A 20249-nucleotide genomic window follows, 5' to 3' on the forward strand; every position below is an offset into this window, starting at 1 on the left:
AAACATAATAACAATAAAGAGCACCTCGAAACATGCATCAGAAACGTGCTCTGAATTGGTTATGCGTAGTAATATTGAATGTATATAATTGCCAGTCACAAATGCCAAAAATGTTTACAAAAAACAGTACATTTCACTGTCAATGTTAAGACCCAATTTCAGGGTTCGATAATGACAGATTAGACGTGCTTCTGTCTGCCGTAACTGGACTTCAAGATTGCCTCCTCTTCTGCCAAGGTTGACGTTCTGTAATCCAATGAATCTTATTTCTTTTTTCTGATCCAGTTGGTGATCTTGCTGCCAGTGGCAACATAGAATTCTGACTGCCAATCCCAGACAAATGTTCACAGATTCGAATCTGGAGTTGGCGAATAGAACTCCCTATGTACATTTTGTTACATATGCAAATTATGGCGTAAACCACGTATTTTGTTCTACAGTTAATATTTTGTTTGATTCTTATTTGATTGCCAAATTTGTCTTGAAAGACCGTTGTTTTGTCATGTGCATATTGACACATGGAACAGGTGCCACATTTTCTGAACCCGAAGGTCTCCTGGTTCAGCCAATTGGTAGATTGCTTCTCTGTTTTCTGTGGGAGAAGCAAAGGACTGAGTTGGTTCCTCAATGTTTGTGCTCTTTTGAAGAGGATTTGCAGACCATGTTGGATGAACTTGGCTATATCAGGGTCGAGTTGCAATAAATGCCAGTTCGGAAGGTAATTGGTTAGTTTAGGAAAACTATATATGTAATCTGTGCGGGTTAGTCTGCTTATTGGATCGCCATATCTGGTGGCTCCTCCTAAGTGTCAGAAATTCAAAGTTGCAGGTTACCATAAAGGTAATAGGCTCATGCAACATAGTGTGCTTAACGTGAGAGGCAGTCAGGGATTGGACAGAACAGGTCTTCTCAGCCTTGGGACTTTTGGACAGCTACCAGGCCAAGTGAAACATTACAAGGTAAGGAACGATCCCAACGGTGAGGTGTGTTCCCAGCAAGTTGCCGCCTCTGATCGCCTAAATCCTGAGACAGAACATTCAGCTTTGAACTTATATAATAGTTGTATCTTTCCACCTCTGGTTCGATTGGGAACAGCTTTCCCCCCTCCACCGTGAATGAATAGGCTCTGTCCTGTGCTTTCAGGTCACATGTGTAGGGAGCACGAAATTGAGCTCTTATGCTGTGTCCCTCGCAGGTGCTTTATCGCCTTGGCTAACTACAAACCTTCCGTCCCCACTCTTCCTTGGCAAGGCTGTGCACAGGGCCTGTGCTGGAAGCCTGTCTGTGCTTCAACTGAATCAGTCTGTCAGCCTTTCCCCATTCGTTTCAATGCACTTAGTGCTTCCATCTTTGTTCTTATAGCCACCCATATTAGTCACAATTAAGCATGAGTAAGCTGGGTATAAGTCGTCTTAGGCGTCTTGTTGTTTACGCTTAGCACAGGATGTGTGTGTGTGTGTGTGTGTCAGTCCTCTAGCCATGTGAGTCATAAGCTTTTGTTTAGTGTCTATCTGCAATAAACTATTGTGTCTGTGTACCTTCATGCATGGATGCCTATATGCTTCATGTCTAAGGCATCTATGTCATGGTGTCAGTGATGTCAATGGTATCAGTGATGTCAGTGATGGCATCATCAGATTTTTTGAGGTTATAGTCAATCAACTTGTCCGATCAAGGACAACTGCATTTCCTCCACATTGTCAATCGGGTATGGCTTAAATGGCTGTCTGAGTGCATAGTGCTTTTCACATCTGCGGTACATCAACGACGGCGAGGAAAGGCCCAGGAGTGATGTGCATTTCTAATTTCTTTGTCTTCGGGCTGAGATTTGGGTGGAAGTCACGAGGGCCACACTTGGGCTCCCCTCTTCACGCCGCAGTCCCAATGACGTCCGAGACACCTCGATCAGTGCTTCAGACCCGCCAACCAGCACTGAGACAGCGATTCCTGCCCACAGCATGCAGCCGTCCATCCAGCCTCGCTTGCCGAACTGCCTGCTGCCTGATACCTGCAGCTGTCTCCCACCTTGAACTCTGTCGCAGAAGCTGCAAGGCGCCCTGAAACGACTTGATCTTGTCAAGCACCAAGGACTTCTACAGCACAAGGTATATTGTGGTTCTGTCCCCCTGGTCCTTCTACAAAGGTCCCTAGTGAAATGTTTACGACCCATTGCTCCCTTTGTGTTGAAACCAAGTATCCTTGAACTATTGTGATTAATTGCTTTACCGACTACCCTCCTGTCATTAGCCAGAGTGCATCCCTTTTCCTTCTTTGAAACTGTCTGTCCTCTGCATTCCTTCACAGGATGGGTTGTATTTTGTAGTGTGCTAGAACTGTCTGTTGTGATAAAAATAAAGTAGATAAGTTTAAACAACCTTGACTGGACAGTCCCTTTTATCATTGGGTAATAATTGTATTTTCGCTGTGTTGCAACTAACCAACGATCCACGACCTTTCTGAGATAAGCCTGCCGTTCCGTCCACGTTACCAAAATTGGACAAGGGGGTTTATAAAGTGCTTGCGTTTCCAATCTGTTTGGATCCCTTCTGGTGTACTAGAACTGTGGAGCTGATTGATGGTTTAGAAACCGATATTCATCCCTGGACCACTGGTGCTCCGGAAGTTGATTCGTCACACACCTCCTTTGATGAGACAAGGGCTGGATGCACACTTTCACTGGGGGATCACCACGTCTGAGTTGAGGGCACACTTTAATGGGGTAATCTCCATTTTAGTGGGTGTTGGATGCACACTGCTACTGGGAAATCCCCACCTGTGGCGTGGAAGCAGAAATTTACTGGGGAATTGCCCCATTTAAGGTGGATACCCACTTTCGCTGTGGAATCACCACCTTTGAGGTCTGTGCACACGTTCACTACAGAATCACCCCTTTGAGGTGGGAGCACACTCATTGGGTAATCACCATCTTAGGGGTGGGTGCACACTTTTCCTGCGAAATCACATCCCTTTTTCGCTCCTTTGTTCGGGAACCCACACCTTTAGCGCGTTCGCGATCCCAAGCTACACTCGCAACAATGCGACTTGTCGGGGGCGCATCTCCACAATACGTTTAGCCGCGACCGGCGCAATTTACGCTGCTTGGCTTTTGCCGGTGGAACGCCCTTGAATGGGTTCGGAAATGAAGAGCATACACACGCGAGCCTGCCTTGGGAGCAGATTCGAGGTTCAGAGGGAGGCAGTGGACCTGGGACGTCATGGGGTGTTGGGGCTGGGCAGGGCAGGCTGCCTGCCGCGCAGAGACACTCCCATTGCTTATATAGAGGCTGCCGTGCACCCCCGCCTGAGATCACTGCCCCGGCCACAGCTGTAGGCTGCAGGACATCAACAGCTGGGGGAAGGGAGGGTGCGAGGCGAGCTCGGCGCAAGGGACGCCTCTTCCCAAGCGTTGGCCAGGAAATCCTTCAAATTCATCCTGGGAAGGCGGCCTCGGCCTCAGCAGCAGCAGCAGTCTAGACTCCGTGCAACCCTTGACAGGCGTGGAGAGGGCCAGATCCCTGACGCCAGACAGGTGGGCATCCAGGCAACAGGTGGCAGCCCCGAGAGAAAGGCGCCACTTGGCGAGCTGGGGTTTGACTGCCAGCTCATTCCGTAGGCTTACTGTCGGCACAACCTTCATTGCCACCATCTGCTTTGGGAAACCTGCATTGGCAACAACTGGCTGGTGAATTCTACTAGGCCACCAACTCCTCAGGACATTCAGCTAAGCCAACTGGTTGAACGCCCCGTGAGAACATCAACTGATCGGGAAGTGGAGCCCTGAACCCACAGATTAGGGGATTCTGCCCCGTCGTCGCCTGTTGGGGAAACCCGTATTGACAGCAACGGGTGGAATTCCCTACTGCGACCCTGAACTGTAGAGAACACCACAGCCACGCCGACTGGTTCAGAAGCGGACCCTGGACCTGCCGCCCGCCGGAGTGGGAATATCAGCAGAACTGCTACTGGTAGGGGCATTTCCATCGACGCCAACTGGTTGGGGAGGGCCGCAGTTCATGCAACGCAATAGGGGAGGCTGACTCAACTCCCAAAGGGACAGTCGCGCGGCATCAACGCAGACCGGTGGGGGGACAGCAACTTTCATTGGCACCCCGATACTTATAAAGTGCAACAGCGATACAGAATTTCTGAGACATTAACTGAGGAAGCTTAATGTAATTGAGCACTTGTGTATGGCCACAGTCGCCATTTTACAGAGAGACTGGTTGCTGGGAGAATCTTGTGGCGATATTGGCCCCTTGGCTCCCCCCTCCGAGTGACAGGACTGTTGCCGAACCCCGTGAAGGCCTTTGCCCGGTAGAGGGGCCCTCGAGTCACGCTGGCTAACTGCGGCATCCTCCAGCGGCCCTGGCCGGTCGCTGAGCCCTACAGCGAGGCCGGCTCGCCCATGGCCTACGCCATGCTGCGCCCCCTGAGCAACCACGTCCTGTACCCCGACCTCAGCATGCTGTCCGAGGGCGACGAGGAGAACCGCAGCGAGAGCGACACCTCCGAGCAGTCCTACGGCGAGGGGGCGGGCAAGCGGCGCAAGCTAGGCCGCAAGCCGGGCCAGGTGGTGGTGGTGAAGCAGAGGCAAGCGGCCAATGCCAGGGAGCGCGACCGGACCCAGAGCGTCAACACGGCCTTCACCTCCCTGCGCAACCTCATCCCCACCGAGCCCGTGGACCGCAAGCTCTCCAAGATAGAGACCCTGCGCCTCGCCTCCAGCTACATCGCCCACTTGGCCAACGTGCTGCTGCTGGGCGAGGGCTGCCAAGACGGGCAACCCTGCCTTGGACCTCACTACGCCACAAAGGGGGACCTGGAGGGGCGTCAACCCCGCACCATCTGCACCTTCTGCCTCAGCAACCAGCGAAGAACGGTGAGTGCTGTGGCACAGGGAGCAAGGGGCAGGGGGTCCGCGTGGCACCAGGGAATCCGTGTGGCACTGCAATGCACGGAGCAAGGGACAGGGAGTCAGTGTGGCACCATAAGGCTGGGGGCAAGGGATAGGGAGTCAGTGTGGCACTGTGATGCAAGGGACAGGGAGTCAGTATGGCACCATAATGCAGGGAACAAGGGGCAGGGGGTCAGCGTGGCACCAGGGAATCCGTGTGGCACTGCAATGCACGGAGCAAGGGACAGGGAGTCAGTGTGGCACCATAAGGCTGGGAGCAAGGGATAGGGAGTCAGTGTGGCACTGTGATGCAAGGGACAGGGAGTCAGTGTGGCACCATAATGCAGGAACAAGGGGCAGGGGGTCAGCGTGGCACCAGGGAATCCGTGTGGCACTGCAATGCATGGAGCAAGGGACAGGGAGTCAGTGTGGCACCATTAGGCTGGGGGCAAGGGATAGGGAGTCAGTGTGGCACTGTGATTCAAGGGACAGGGAGTCAGTGTGGCACCATAATGCAGGGAACAAGGGGCAGGGGGGCAGCGTGGCACCAGGGAATCCGTGTGGCACTGCAATGCACGGAGCAAGGGACAGGGAGTCAGTGTGGCACTGTGATGCAAGGGATAGGGAGTCAGTGTGGCACTGTGATGCAAGGGACAGGGAGTCAGTGTGGCACCATAATGCAGGAACAAGGGGCAGGGGGTCAGCGTGGCACCAGGGAATCCGTGTGGCACTGCAATGCACGGAGCAAGGGACAGGGAGTCAGTGTGGCACCATAAGGCTGGGAGCAAGGGATAGGGAGTCAGTGTGGCACTGTGATGCAAGGGACAGGGAGTCAGTGTGGCACCATTAGGCTGGGAGCAAGGGATAGGGAGTCAGTGTGGCACTGTGATGCAAGGGACAGGGAGTCAGTGTGGCACCATTAGGCTGGGAGCAAGGGATAGGGAGTCAGTGTGGCACTGTGATGCAAGGGACAGGGAGTCAGTGTGGCACCATAATGCAGGAACAAGGGGCAGGGGGTCAGCGTGGCACCAGGGAATCCGTGTGGCACTGCAATGCACGGAGCAAGGGACAGGGAGTCAGTGTGGCACTGTGATGCAAGGGATAGGGAGTCAGTGTGGCACTGTGATGCAAGGGACAGGAAGTCAGTGTGGCACCATAATGCAGGAACAAGGGGCAGGGGGTCAGCGTGGCACCAGGGAATCCGTGTGGCACTGCAATGCACGGAGCAAGGGACAGGGAGTCAGTGTGGCACCATAAGGCTGGGAGCAAGGGATAGGGAGTCAGTGTGGCACTGTGATGCAAGGGACAGGGAGTCAGTGTGGCACCATAATGCAGGGAACAAGGGGCAGGGGGTCAGCGTGGCACCAGGGATTCCGTGTGGCACTGCAATGCACGGAGCAAGGGACAGGGAGTCAGTGTGGCACCATAAGGCTGGGAGCAAGGGATAGGGAGTCAGTGTGGCACTGTAATGCAAGGGACGGGGAGTCAGTGTGGCACGGTAATGCTGGGAGCAGCAGGGCTGAACTGGCCTGTAGGGAACTCTGGACATTTCCCGGCAGGCCTCTGCACCCGGGGCCTCTTTTGTGTGGTATTTCCAAATGTTCCTATAGGAAAAGGGTTGGGCTTGCTGAAAATATGTATACATATGTATTATAAGCCAGTCCGATAGCACAGCGAGTAGAGCGCTCGCTTTGACATCTGTGCAGAGCATGCTAATGCAGGTTCGAATCCCGGCAGCGCCAAACTCAGCCTTTTATCCTTCCGAGGTCGATAAATGAGCACCACACACAGTGGGTAATAATAAGCAGCGCTCTGATACCCGAGGGTTTGTAGCGCTATATAAATGCCAAATTATTATTATTGGGCCACTTTGAAAATTATTTCCAGGGCCTCTTTTGGTTCCCAGTCCACCCTTGCGGACAGGGTGTCAGTGTGGCAGTGTAATGCTGGGAGAGGGAGCCAGGGAATCAGTGTCGCACTGTAATGCTGGGAGAGGGAGCCAGGGAGTCAGTGTCGCACTGTAAGGCTGGGAGAAATGCGGCAATGTAATGCTGGGAGCAAGGGACAGGGAGTCAGTGTGGGACTCTAATGCTGGGAGCAAGGGACAGGGAGTCAGTGTGGGACTCTAATGCTGGGAGCAAGGGACAGGGAGTCAGTGTGGCACTGTAATGCTGGGAACAAGGGACAGGGAGTCAGTGTGGCACTGTAATGCTGGGAACAAGGGACAGGGAGTCAGTGTGGCACTGTAATGCTGGGAACAAGGGACAGAGAGTCAGTGTGGAACTGGAATACGGCCTCAACGTGCAGTTAATGTCATCTGGCAAATGCCTCTAGTGATCACTCTGGCCTCTTGATTAAGGGGAGAGTAGAATGGCTTAGGAACACGTGACCGGCAATGTGAGGCTCGTGGGAACCCCCCCCCCCCCCCGCCTTCCCCCGATCAGTGAGTGAGTGTTAGTAGGCTGGGACACCTGAAGACAGCATTAACAGTCTTACATCTAAACATGTGAGGGGACTGGGGCATGCGGCTGGGGACCTGCAGATGTGGATAAACAGTGTGACGGGCTTGGGGCATGGTGGTGGCGGTGTGAGAGGAGCTAGGGGTCCCCGGAAAGACAGCGGGAAAGCACTGTAGTCCTCAGGCAGATACAGTGTGGCGACGGAGTCCAACCGCAGAATGTGGGGAGTCTAAGGCGGGACCCCGTGCACAGACAGCGTGAGGGGCTTAGGAGTCAGGACACCGCGGGGAGCCTGACTTTGGGGACGTGGAAAGACAGTGTGAGGGGTGAGGCACGAGGGTCTCTTTGGAGAGCCTGAATCCCATTGATGGACAGTGAAAGAAGGTGCGAGGAGGTGGGGCACACGGGCGGACTGTGGGGAGACCAGGGCCTCGTGGACAGACGGCAGTGTCTTGACTTCGGGGTCTTGGAAAGACCATGTGAGGCGCTAAGCCCATGAATGCAGAGTGCTTGGGGCCCACGGGCAGACCGTGGGGGGCGCTGGGGCGCGTGAAAAGTCCGCGTGAAGCACTGCGGGCGCGTGGACAGTGACGTGGAAAGAAACACTGCATGAGGAGCTCAGGGAAAAAAAGTGAACAGATAGTGCATAGAGCCCTGGGCTCACAGGCTAACACTGCGAGGCGCTCTCCCACTCTCATAGAGGATTGGCGCCTTCGGCACCAAACACGTGTATCTTTCACAAGCACCAAAGCCCTAGCGCCTAGAGGCGATTCGGCTCATGGTGTGCGCTATGTGTAATAATGCTGTCTGCGCGGTGACAGTGTTATTTGACACTAGCGCTGCACAGGTTAAAAAAAAAACAGTCGATAAAACGAAATGGAAACAAGGTCACGGGCAGGAATCAAACATTCGACTTCGACGAAAGGTCGCGAGGGCAAACAGAGAGCCGCGAGCCCATTGTTACAAGTCACGTGAGGTGGGCACACAAAGAGGGTATCAACTGCAGTGGTCGAAGTGAGCGGGAGCGGTGATCCTCTACTTTCTTTGATTACCTTTTACAGCTCCTATACTTTTATTTTAAAAATAAACCGTTCTGCAATGGTTTCATTTTAAAATAAAAGTGTAGGAAGAAGTTGAAACCTGCACTTTCAGTGCACTGCACGCAACGTTCCCTTAAACAGCAGGTGCACGTGTTTCGGGTGGATGTATTGTATGTGGGAGGGGACGTGGCGATGGGGTTTGTGGGGAGCGGGGGCAGGCCAGCAGGGAACACAGCTCCACTACTTCTTTTCGTACACTTCGACCACTGATCAACTGGCTATAGAGCCGGAGGGCAAGTAAAGGGGGTGAGGGGTTCTGCCATCCCTGGAGTGCCAGCCTATGATTCTAGTATGCGCCAGGTGGTTTTAGCCAGAAGGGGGCACGTGTTTGGTCGGAGTGGGCCGGTTTCATAATCACCACCCTCGTTTTTTAACAGGTGTTAGTAAGCGTGTTTTGGAACGCATTACTTGTAACATATTTTACCAAACACCACCCCCTTGGGTAGCACATGAACACTCTATTCTGAATGCAGGGTGCGGCTCGGGGGCAGTTTTTTCTTCCACTGGGGCCTGGACTGGTGGAGAGCAGAGGTGCAGGCTCCTGGGTGCCCTGATGTGGGTGGTGCAGTAGGAATGGGCCCTGCCGCCCTGGTGGTGACTAGTTTCGTGGTTTTGCAGGAGGGAAGCTTGCGGGAAGGTGAGGGGGCAGGGCCTGGCGGGGTTGCCACTTGGGCCTCTGATGGGAGGGGTCCAGTAGGAGTGGACTCTGGTTTCTCGTGTTCTGGGTTCCTTGCAGCAAGGTGTGCAGTGGGGTCTGGGCCCGGTGTCGTGCCCAGACTCTTTTGACTGGGTTGGCCCAAGTGGGGCACTGATTTATGCAGGGGTATCATGACGTATGAGGGCGCACCCAAGACAATGGTCATAGCATACACTAACTCCAAATGTACGAAACAATGATATGTGACAAAACATAGGGTGGCAGCGACATCTACTGGGGGAGAGCAGTAGTCACTCATCGTTTCATTGACTTTAGCGCTTAGGGATATCCGGCCAGGGAATCGCTTCAGGGAGCCTCCCAGCCTCCACCCCTTAGCAGGCCCCTGGCCCAAGAGCAATATTTGGACCCTGCCTGGGCTATGCCCCGTCTCCTTAAAGCCATGTTAAAAGTTCAGGAGTGGTACCAAGGGGCATGGGGTAGTACAGCGGGAGGGGAGAAGGCTCCTGAGGACCAGTATTAAACATCCCAAGATGAGAGTGGGGTGCCATAGGGCTGGGGGGACCGTGCCTGGCCTTTGTATACCCGGCTCCCCAGATGCCGGGGTGCAATAGGACTGCCGTTGTTATTTAAGCAGGGCCAATCTGGGGGGGGGGGTTGTGATGTAGAAGGGTGTTGTTTGGTGAGATGGGTGCTGGTGCGGCTTGAGAGGCAGGTTGTGCAGTGGGACTTTGGGTGAGGCTGGGCGGTGCTGGTCCTTTCAGATCCCTCCTGTCGGACATAGAGATGATTTTTTATATATAAATCGGCGTCTTACGGGCTTTCCTTCATGGCAGGATGCTTAGTGGTTGCTATAAGGAGAGACATTGCCTGCTGATCGGGAAAGTAACATCACGTGAAGTAGTGTTCTATAGCGAGACTTGCGCCACTTGGCGCATTGTGCTGCTAGTCACTACCTGTTCATTTGGGTGCCAGTTCCTGGGGCACAGCAAGCATGGTCAGTGACCACCAGCAGGACGCCTTACAACTGAGGCACGACCTCTTGGACCAACGTCATCCAGGAACCGGGGGTGGGGCTTCAGTAGTCATGGGCCCGTACGTTTGCTCAAAGTCTGTGTCGGAAATGGCATGTGCCCCTCAGCTCGTTTTGTTGAGGACCTTTTCATTTTTTCTTATGGCATTGATTAGAAAGACCGGCCGTGTCCGAACGAAAGGGTGCCGCGGGCACCCATTGTGGAGAGTGGGTGGTGTGGGGGCACGGGCAGAAGAGAAAAGGTGTGTATGTGTGAGTGCCGCGCATGCGCGCGCTCTTTCGGGCACACCACGTTAGGGGAGGTGTGATAATGTGTGCAGCAGTACAAGACTGGGTGTCACACAGACAGGGCTTTAAGTGGGATAAGTAAACCAGGCAGGCCCGAACCAGTCATGAAACAATGTTGGGGGGCAGTGTTCAGGACATGTCAGAGTGGCCTAACAGTTACACATGGCCAATGAACGTTTGAAAGTAGTGTGACCAAAGGAACAGGCACAGTCGAGTTTCCGTACCTGGCACAAAAGGGAGGAACATATATTTTTTAAAACGTCTGTTAAATATTATATTATTAATCGGAGGCTAAAAAACAAACGTTGAAATGTAAAAACGAAATCAAACCAAAATAGTCAATCTAGGTTCTACTATTGCAATATTTATTTATTTTCAAGGAAATCCATGATTCTTATGTATTAATTGCATGAAATAATTCTAATGGCAACACTTAAACGTCTGTTAAATAAACCAAATATTCTCTAGATTATATTTTCACTTCAGAGTGATATTAAAATAGTTTAATGGGAAATGCCTGAAGCTGATGAGGTCACCATCAGACAGGTGCAAACGTGACTGAGATATGTGTACAGGAGCCGGAGGGCACAAGTTGCAGGAATGTGTGTGAACGTCTGCAGGTGTGCACATTGAAATCCATCCCTGTACATGCGTGTAGTGGTACATGGAGAAGAAATAGTGTTGCTTTTCTGCCGGGGCAATACAGAAGAGGCGGGTTAGCCTGTGCTGGGGTGCACTTATAGAAGATGGGTGCCTGTTCACGAGTCCATGTTGGAGGGAAAGGAAGTTACACAATTTAATAATATTTGTGTAGGCCGCAGAGCCGGCCTTAGCTTTGGTAGTGTCCTGTGACAGTCAACGAAATGTGGTGGCCCCATCTGTTCCCCCAGCACCCGCACTCCCACCCAGGACCCTGCGGGGGGGTGGAGAGGCACCAATTTTGTTGTTGCTCTGCTAAATAGAGCGCCGCCGCAATTAATTAAGTGCTTAACTCCCTGCTCCCATTCAAGTGCAGGGAGGTAATCACTTCAATAGAGCGTGGCTGTCAAAGCAGCATCAGCGCCCAATACTGAAATAAAGCACTCCGCTCACCTGCTGGCATGCCTACTGCCAGCAGGAGAGCGGGGGTGCATTTCATTACAATTGGGTGCCTGCCGCGCCTTCAACCAATACCCAGCTCGGGACAGGCCTTGAAATACTCCCACGAGATGGCGTGGCAGGCGGGCTAATGTGGCCATCTGGGTTGCCCAGGCCTAAGGCCGGCCCTGATAGGCCACCATTCTTTCCACCGCCAATTAAGAGGTAGCAGAGAAAGCGTAATTTACTCGGATTCGAAGGTTCTGACGTTCGGCTTTGCAAAAGTAAAATTCGGGTTGCTGTCAGCAGGGCTGGCCCTAGAATTTGCGAGGCACGGGCCAGTAGAAAACCGGACAGCCACTAATGTAGGAAACTGAGTTAGACAGTGTAAAACCTTTTCCGTGACACATTTTAATTGTCTTTAGAGAAGGCACGGATTTGGGTTAATATGGGTGCAGGGCTTTCAGAATAGAACTGCCCGTACTATATTTTTCATCACCAAAACATTAAAAATTTAGGTCTCGGTTAAAAAACAATGGTTATTCAAATGAACTAAAATTGCTCCCTTCTTGGGGTCTCTTTGCACATTACTTTTCCTTTGTTGGCGCTCTCCTTTGTCAGTTCCCTTTGTGTTCCTGCCGTTGTGACCAATTAACTTTTTTTAAAAATGGGGTTTAAATACCTGCCAAACTTCTCAGAGCAAGTAAAACTTGGCCTCACACACTTTCCTCCAAAAACTTTTTTTAAAAAGTATGGGGGCACATGTTGCATTTGATGCACAAAAGATTGTCCACAAATATATGGGTTTCGGAGGTAGCTCTGAAGGGGTAGTCATGAAATATTGCACATACCTTAGGTTTTCCCTTACAATCCTGACTATTCTCATGAGAGATGAAATGGATGGAAGGGGATTACCCCAAACAATACATTGCAGGGGCATGTGAGGTCTCACAGTGCATTTAACTGCACGTTCTGCCCCAGATGTGGTCTAAAAGCCATATGTTTTACAGTACTAAAATGCATTCGGAAGCAATTTGACAAGGACTCCTATCATGTAAAATTGCCTTCCCTTCATGAAATGGGCAAAACTGGCAAAATGGATAGTTACACAGATCTCATGATCTCAGGCCTTCCACGGGACACCTGTGGCTCAATGCACACAAAATCTTACAGGCTCAAACAGTAAAGCTGACACTCAGGTTACGCTGATCTTACAGGCTCACGAAGCAGAGCTACCCTGCCATTCAGGTTACGCTGATATTACAGGCCCAGGAAGCAGAGCTACTGCTCGGGTTATGCTGATCTTACAGGCCCATGAAGCAGAGATACTACTCAGGTTGCACCGATCTTACAGGCTCAGGCAACAGAGCTGCAACTCAGGTTATGCTGATTTTACAAGCTCAGAAAACAGAGCTACTGTTCAGGTTACACAGATCTTACAGGCTCAGGCAGCAGAGCTGCAACTCAGGTTATGCTGATTTTACAAGCTCAGGAAACAGAGCTACTATTCAGGTTACACTGATTTTACAGGCTCAAGCAGCATACACACATTGATGCTGCACTTATCTTTCATGCTTAGACAGCAGAGCTACTGCTAAGGCTAAACTGATCCTGCAGACTCAGGTAGCAGAACTACAGCCCATGTTACACTGATCTGACTGACTGAAACAGCAGAGCCACCACTCAGTGCACACTAATATTACAGACTGAAGCAGCATACATACACTGAATTTTACCCACCTTACTGGCTGGTGCAGCAACACTACTGCTCAGGTTACACTGAATCACAGGCTTGAAAGCACAGCTACCACTCAGAGTAAATTTATATGTCAGGGTCAGACAGCAGAGTTACCAGTTTGGTTCAACTGATTTCACAGAGTCAGGGACCAGAGCTACAGCTACGTTTAAAGTGGTCTTACAGGCTCAGGTAGCAGAGCTACCACTCTGTGTACACTGATCCTACAGCCACGGGTCAGCCGAGCTACTATCGAGGTTACACTGATTCTTCAGGCTTAGACAGGAGAGCTATTGATAAGGCCACATTGATATTAAAGGCTCAGTCGGGTTGCAGAGCTACCACTCAGGTTACATTGATCTTACAGATTCAAACAGCAGAGCTACCACCCAGTGTGCACTAACATTACAGGCTGAAACAATAGAGCTATCACGGAAGGATCCCAATGTCACAGGCTCAAGCAGCAAGACTACTGCTCGGATTATACTGAACTAAAGGCTCAGACAGCAGAGTTACCACTTTGGCTGCACTGATGTATAGTCTCTGGTTGCAGAGCTACCATACAGAGTAGACTGGATGTTGAGGCTCGGGCAGCAGAGCTACCACTCTTACAGGCTCAGACAGCAGAGCAGCTGCTTGGTTTACACTGGTCTTACAGGCTCAGACAGCAGAGCAGCTGCTTGGTTTACACTGGTCTTACAGACTCACCCAGCAGAGCTGCTGGTCAGGCTACACTGATTTGACAGACTCAGGCTTTAGACAGCAGATATACAATGGTGCAAAAAAGCTATGGCGGGTGAAGAAATCACCTCCAGTCCAGGAAGCCATGGGTGCCCCCAACACCAGTGAGATGATACCTTGCCATCAGCAACAGGTGCCCCAAAGCAGCACGAACAGCCACTCAAGTATCCAAAGAAATACACGTGCTTTGTCTTCTTCTTCTTCCTGTTAGGATGACTCCAGAAATCTGAAGCCGGCGATTTCGATCTATTAAGATGATGTTTGCCAAAAAGAGCACCCATCAGCCATCCACCTCCACTAGATCTCATCCCACTTCCCCGTCTGCCGCACAAACTGAAGCACGGACCTATACTGTTCATCCACCACCCCTCTTTTCCAACCGAACAGAAGAGATAACCCCTGTACAACCACCCCAACACCACTCATCCGGACTCTGAGCAATTCTCGCTGCACATCAAACCTCACACAGTCCAACATACAATGAGGCACCGTCTCTGGGCACCCGCAAGCCTGACACGCCGCTGATGCAACTCTACCCATCAAACACTTCCATCCCGCCAACCCCGCATGACCCACCCTAAGGCGATTCAAAATGCTTTGTTGACCACGACTAGCAAGTCAAAACCGAAAACATTCTCTTTCGGGCACCAAGCACCAGCTTCTCCTTTTCTAATAAAATGTACTCTTTTTTCCTCTAACACCAGCTTTTCGTTTGGAGTAAATACATTAATTTGTCCCCAAAGATAAACTTTCCATTTCCGAAAAATATAAAATGTGGCCTAAAATGTCAGCATTTCATTTTTTAGTAAACACACTCATTTTGCACACCATCATCTGTTTGATATTTCCGTGTTTACTACTGCTTCATATGCCTCTGTGCAGCGTCCTATGCCTATTCTAGGGACAGCTCACATGGCAGGCTATGTCTCGTAACATCACTATGCACAGCCTTTTATGGGCCGGTTAGAGCATTATCTGACCAGGTTCAATCTTATACTGCCCAGGAACTGCCTAAGCGCATACACCCAGGGGTGACTGCATAGACCCGTGTTCAGTCTCATATGTCCAGATTCAGCCTCAGAGCGCCTTACTACTGCCTGATAAGCCCAGGTGGAGTGTCATAATGCCCAGAGACTGCCACGCATGCCCTGGTGCACCCAGCGCCCTCCCCGCATTCCTTACAGATGTGTGTTGGCCTCCATTGGGTCCATGTATGCTGCTCCACTCCAGCCTTGTTACAAGTTACAAGAAGTCCGGTGGGCTGGGTATGCTACTGGCCTTTCTTTGCGACCTCTGAAATGAAGTCCCCAGAAGTCTCATTAAAAGGCCTGCCTACTCCTTCTCCACATGCTGGACCGGTCATGTACTTCCAGCACGTGTGCATAGGAAGCGCACTCCGGTGATTTACTCAAGCAATAAACCCTGATGGGTAATGCCCCCGCAAAGAGGGGTTTATTGCTATTAGTATCCCGGCACGTTGTTCCCGGCTACAAATAGGTTTTTTTTCCCAAGCTGAATAACACAAACAAGATGGCCACCATGGATCAGGGAGAAGGGAATTACAAGTAGTCCCTTCTCCCTTTCCATGGCGGCCATGGCCGCTTATGGGATGCTCTAGTGTTCCCTCGGGAGTGCCAGGTAAGTGGAGCGGGGGTTCGGGGATCTACAAATGCGGAAAAGGGGGTGGGGGAAGGGGATGCAGGAGAGTGCAGGGGCCACTTACCTTGGACCCGGGGTGGGGGGGGTGGCGGCCTCCAGATCCGAGGAGGCTCAGAGCAGGGGTTTTATCATGTGGTAAAGCCCCCATCTAAGTCTCTTGATTGGCTGGGAGGCCACCAACCCTCGCTCGCAGGGTACTATTTAAGTAAAGGGCATAGCACCTGCTCTTTTTTAAGTAAGTAGCGCAATTGCAGTGGCAAGCTTAGTGACTCACTGTTAGTGGAGCAAGGCCTTTCCACCGCTGGGAACAGTTGTCACAGTTCTCTCTCTTTGGGACATGAGCTCTTTAAATATCCCTCTTTAGAGCCTATCCTCCTAATAGGGCTCCTCATTTTACTCCATTCCATGCTTTACATCTCCCTCCTTGCAGACTTATTCTCATTCCCCCCCACCCCCCAGCCCCCTTCTAGGCTATCCCGTGGTGGAGTGCAATGTGTGCGAGAGATATCAAAGATGTCTCCTGGGGGCCTCGACTCGGAGGCAGCCTCACTGATTTCCAGGGCAAACCCACATCTCCCGGAAGTATAGGGGTGAATGGGCTGTGTCACGTGACGTGGGACTTGTATAGAACGCCTCAGCCATGTACACGACTTGCGAGCGCTCGCGCTGCTTTGCCATTCTGAGCTTCGGTCATGGCTGGTCCAGGGGCAGAGCCAGCCTCAAAGCCCCACCCCCTCGCCACCACCCTTCTCCAAGCGCAGGAGGCTGAATAGCTACAGCTCCTTCCTTTGGTCCAGTAGATGCATCTTGCATCCCCATTCAGTGGCCATTCAGTTACGCAGAGCTCTGCTCATCATTGCAGGCGCGGGCCATCTAAAAGCCGAGTCCAGCAGTTAACCCTTTGCCTTCATCACAGGTGGTATACTGCAACTGATGTGTCCTGGGTCGGCCTGTGCAGGAGACCCCGTGTGGACCGTCGAGGGCCTAGTGACAGTGGTAGTGTGAGCTTGTGGTGGGGACACACCTGACACCGGGTGGGGGTCAAGATGAGCAAATATGTTCTGTATGATAAGAAATATGAGAAACAAGCAGCCTCGCCACTACTGGAACCGGGGCCCTGGACCATTTGCGTTATTATTATAATTATCATTACTCTTAGGTTTCTTATGCTGCGCCAGCTCACTGCAATAGTAGTTGCAAAGCGCGTAACCCATGGCAAAGTTGGAGATGTGTAAGCCTGTCTAGGCCTTCCCTGTGCCCTCTCTGCCAGTCCTCCTCCCTGAAGGCCAGCAGGGCCAGAGGTGCCAGGGCTGGGCAGGTTTTGCAGGGGCAAGGTTATACGGGGAGGTCTTTCTGGACTGACAGCAGAGATAGCCGTAGAGGCCAAGGCAGGGTGTCAAGTGCGCGTTCACTCTCCTCCTGGCAAGGGCAAGTTTCACAGGACCACTGAGGCCTAGTAAGCGCCCCCTGCAGAGGGGTCCAGGGCAGTGCAGTGTGCGCGTTCTCCCACTTGGCCAGGTAAGTAGAGTCACTCACAGTGTCGCTGGCACTTTGACTTCGCAGTGACCCTCTATGAGCCTGGCATGTGGCTGTTTTTATGGGCACACACTTGGCACTTGATGAATAATTCGGGCTGCAAAACAGGAACGCTTCCCTTCCTAGGGTTGTGGCGGCAGCTCTCTGGAGAGCGCGAGACAACGCGCCGAGCTTGGAGCAGGCTTCCGGGCTTCCGCTTCCTGTTTTGGAGGATCCTGGGGATTCCAGGGTGTGGGCCGGAAACAATACAGGCCGTCAGGCCTTCTATTGCTCGGAGGAGTGTGCTGAGGCCCCTCTGGCTGATGATACGAGGCCTCATGCGTCCTCTCTCCCTTTCCCTCTCTCCCCTTCCTCTCGCTCTCTCTCTTTTTCCCTCTCCCCCTCTCCCCTTCCTCTCTCTCTCTCTTTCCCTACCATCCCCGCTCCCTCTCTCGGCGGTTATCGTCCAGGCCCAGAGCATGTCAGAGGGACTAAGAATGTGTCAGGCACGGCACCATTGACAACATGGTCCCTTCCAATCTCTAAATTCCTATCCTGTTTTTTTTCTTTACATCCTTCTAGTATTAGTTTTGTAATGGGAAAGGCAGAACTACAAGTCCCAGAATGCATAGGTAAAGCAGAACTGGGTCAGCATCTATATATCGGAATGGGTCATGTTGGCAGCTATGCAAATGTGTGGTGTTGGGGCGAGGGGCAGAGGCGAGCAATGCAGGCTTCATGCGGCAGAAAGCAGTGGTGTAGACTTCTCAGACACATTCATCCATCAGTGTTTCATGTTATGCCCCTGTTCGACTTTGAGGCGAGTCTGAGTTTCAGCTATTTCTGTAGGGGGCACCAGCTCCGTCGGACACCCTAAATCCAAATGTCCTTAAGAAAGTGATGGGGCTAATAAAGGTTTTTCAGAGCCCGCAGAAGGGCATTTGGGCAGACACGCAGTGATCCTGTTACACAATGCATATCATTAGTTTTGGCTATTAGGTGGCTCTGTAAGCGCTGCATATATATCGTAAAGTATTGGCACAGGGAGTAAAGATAGGAGAGAGATGGGATGTGAGGAGAGACACACACACACACACAGTGGTTGGCTCCATAGGCTCCCATTAACTGCCACTGGCCACGCTTGTCTGTGTAGTCATTCCCACCCACCAACTGGCCATCCTGCCTAGAACACCACCCCTGGAATCTCTTAGGAGCTAGCTCTGTGCTTTAGGAGGCCATTGGTATTTCGGAACAGTCTTTTGAAAGGGCCTAGTTGCACATGTAAATCAATATGATCTTTGAATAAAAAATGTCTAAACCAAGTGTGCCTTTAGCCATTTGATTTATAAGCAATATGTAAATCTTGCATCAGCTCCTTACACTGAATTCCTAGTAAACATACTGTTGGGCATTAGATAGGCATTTGGAAGCACTGACATAATATTGCCATTTGTTAGATGCTGCCATCTTATGGCCAGGTGGTGCAGTGCCTAGAACATGTCTGTTCCAGGCCTATAGAAAAGTCAAACTTGTTGGCTTTGCCAATGCTTATTTGGTTTTCGATGCACTATGAACCATGCAATTTTCCGAATAAATAAATGTCAATAGTCTAGACTAATTCCCTTAACTTGGAGCGCCTTCCCCTTTCCAGTAGCTTGCAATCGCTATCCGAGCTTCAGGGTGGGTTGCTGATCCCTCCCACACAGCACTCATAGGTCTGGGGAGGACTTTAATTCGAGAAGCCTCCACCCTTTGATCTGGGACAGAGCCACAGCTCGATGTGCCCTGATGAGTCAGGCGGCCCAGGGCATCATGCGAGAAGAAGACACAACGAGAAGGGCCATGGGATATGGCTAGGGCTGGCCCTGGAAATAATGTTCAACGTGGCCCCATATTACAGGTTTTCAGCAAGCCCAACCCTTTTCCTATGAGAAAATGCGGAAATATCGATTGCCACACAAAAGAGGCCCAGGATGCAGAGGCCTACTGGGAAATCTCCAGAGTCCCCTATGATATGATATTTTATTTATATCGCGCTCGTACACAGGTGTTTCAGAGCGCAACCAGGCAAAGGGAGGGGAACAGTGGAGAGAAACAACGATCTTACTAGGCCCAGTGACATTGAGAATGCGCAAGTGCATGGGGAAGGGAAAAGGGGGAAGTGCATGGGAAGGGATAGGCCAGTCCAGCCCTGGATATGGCACCCCAATGGCTTGAAGGTGCCAACTTCTATTTTTGTATCCGTATAACCAACATTGGCAAGGCGTGAACGTAGCTTTGTGAACTGCTCCTAGTGACCTCTGTAGTGTCATGTGACTTGCAAGGAAACGATATAATGTGTGACTGCCCAATGCAACCCCGGGTTTGCCACGGTATTGCAGCATCTGAACTCACTCCCATGAGGGCCCCGCAGTCCCGACGAAGGCTGCTTTTTGAGGCCGGCCTGCAGTCACTGCCTGTTGGCCCCTTTTCCTGCATCCTCTACTGTCTGCTCTGAGGCCCACACGCGCAAGCACCCTACCTAATATTTATGAGGCTCGCATGCGCGCCTCGCTGCGCACAGCCTGCCAGTTCCGCTCATGTCGCAGTGCATCGCTGCACCGGCACATCGCTAGCCTGCCTGCGAGGACGGTAGATGGTGCATCTGGCCTAGTGTGGTGGTATCCATCCAGCCCGTATGGTGCCGCAAAACGCCGAGTTGGGGAACCAATGTTTCATTTCTCCCACTCTCCAGCACTTTCTCCACATATTCCAGGGCTGGAGTTTGTTTATATAATCATACCAGTCCTAGATTAAGTTGACGTTACGGTTTAGCAGGAGAACAAAATAGGGGTGATGATGTGGAGCTGCTGCTGCTGTTTACATGTTAAAATAAAAAACCCTGCAATTACTGCGACCTGCAACAAATCCTTACCCTCTATCTCCCATTTAACAAAAAAGGCCTGTGGGTTACTTACCAAATATGCAAATCAGAAAGGTAATGGGTGGAAGGTTTCAAATCATTCATAACCATTGGCACAGCTCTGGGCGACCCTCCAGACCATAGTTTTTCTGGTTGGACTTGTGTTGATCAGTTGCTTTTTCCAGTCTGTG

General features: G+C 51.5%; 1 protein-coding gene across 2 annotated transcripts in view; it reads left to right on the top strand.

Annotated features, from left to right (window-relative positions):
* TCF15 (transcription factor 15) overlaps nucleotides 1-20249 on the top strand; it is a 285116-nt gene that overhangs the window by 262178 nt on the left and 2689 nt on the right. Inside the window, exon 1 of one of the 2 annotated variants that reach the window (XM_069650947.1) lies at nucleotides 3287-4879. The exons of the other annotated variant lie outside the window; for it this stretch is intronic. Within the exon in view, the coding sequence (XP_069507048.1) occupies nucleotides 4406-4879 (474 nt within the window). The 5' untranslated portion in view covers nucleotides 3287-4405. Of the gene's footprint in view, nucleotides 1-3286; nucleotides 4880-20249 lie in introns of those variants that run through there. 2 annotated transcript variants of the gene reach the window in all.

The sequence above is a fragment of the Ambystoma mexicanum genome, chromosome 3p (genome assembly GCF_040938575.1).
Source record: "Ambystoma mexicanum isolate Mex_15411 chromosome 3p, UKY_AmexF1_1, whole genome shotgun sequence".
NCBI classification, from domain to species: Eukaryota; Metazoa; Chordata; class Amphibia; order Caudata; family Ambystomatidae; genus Ambystoma; species Ambystoma mexicanum.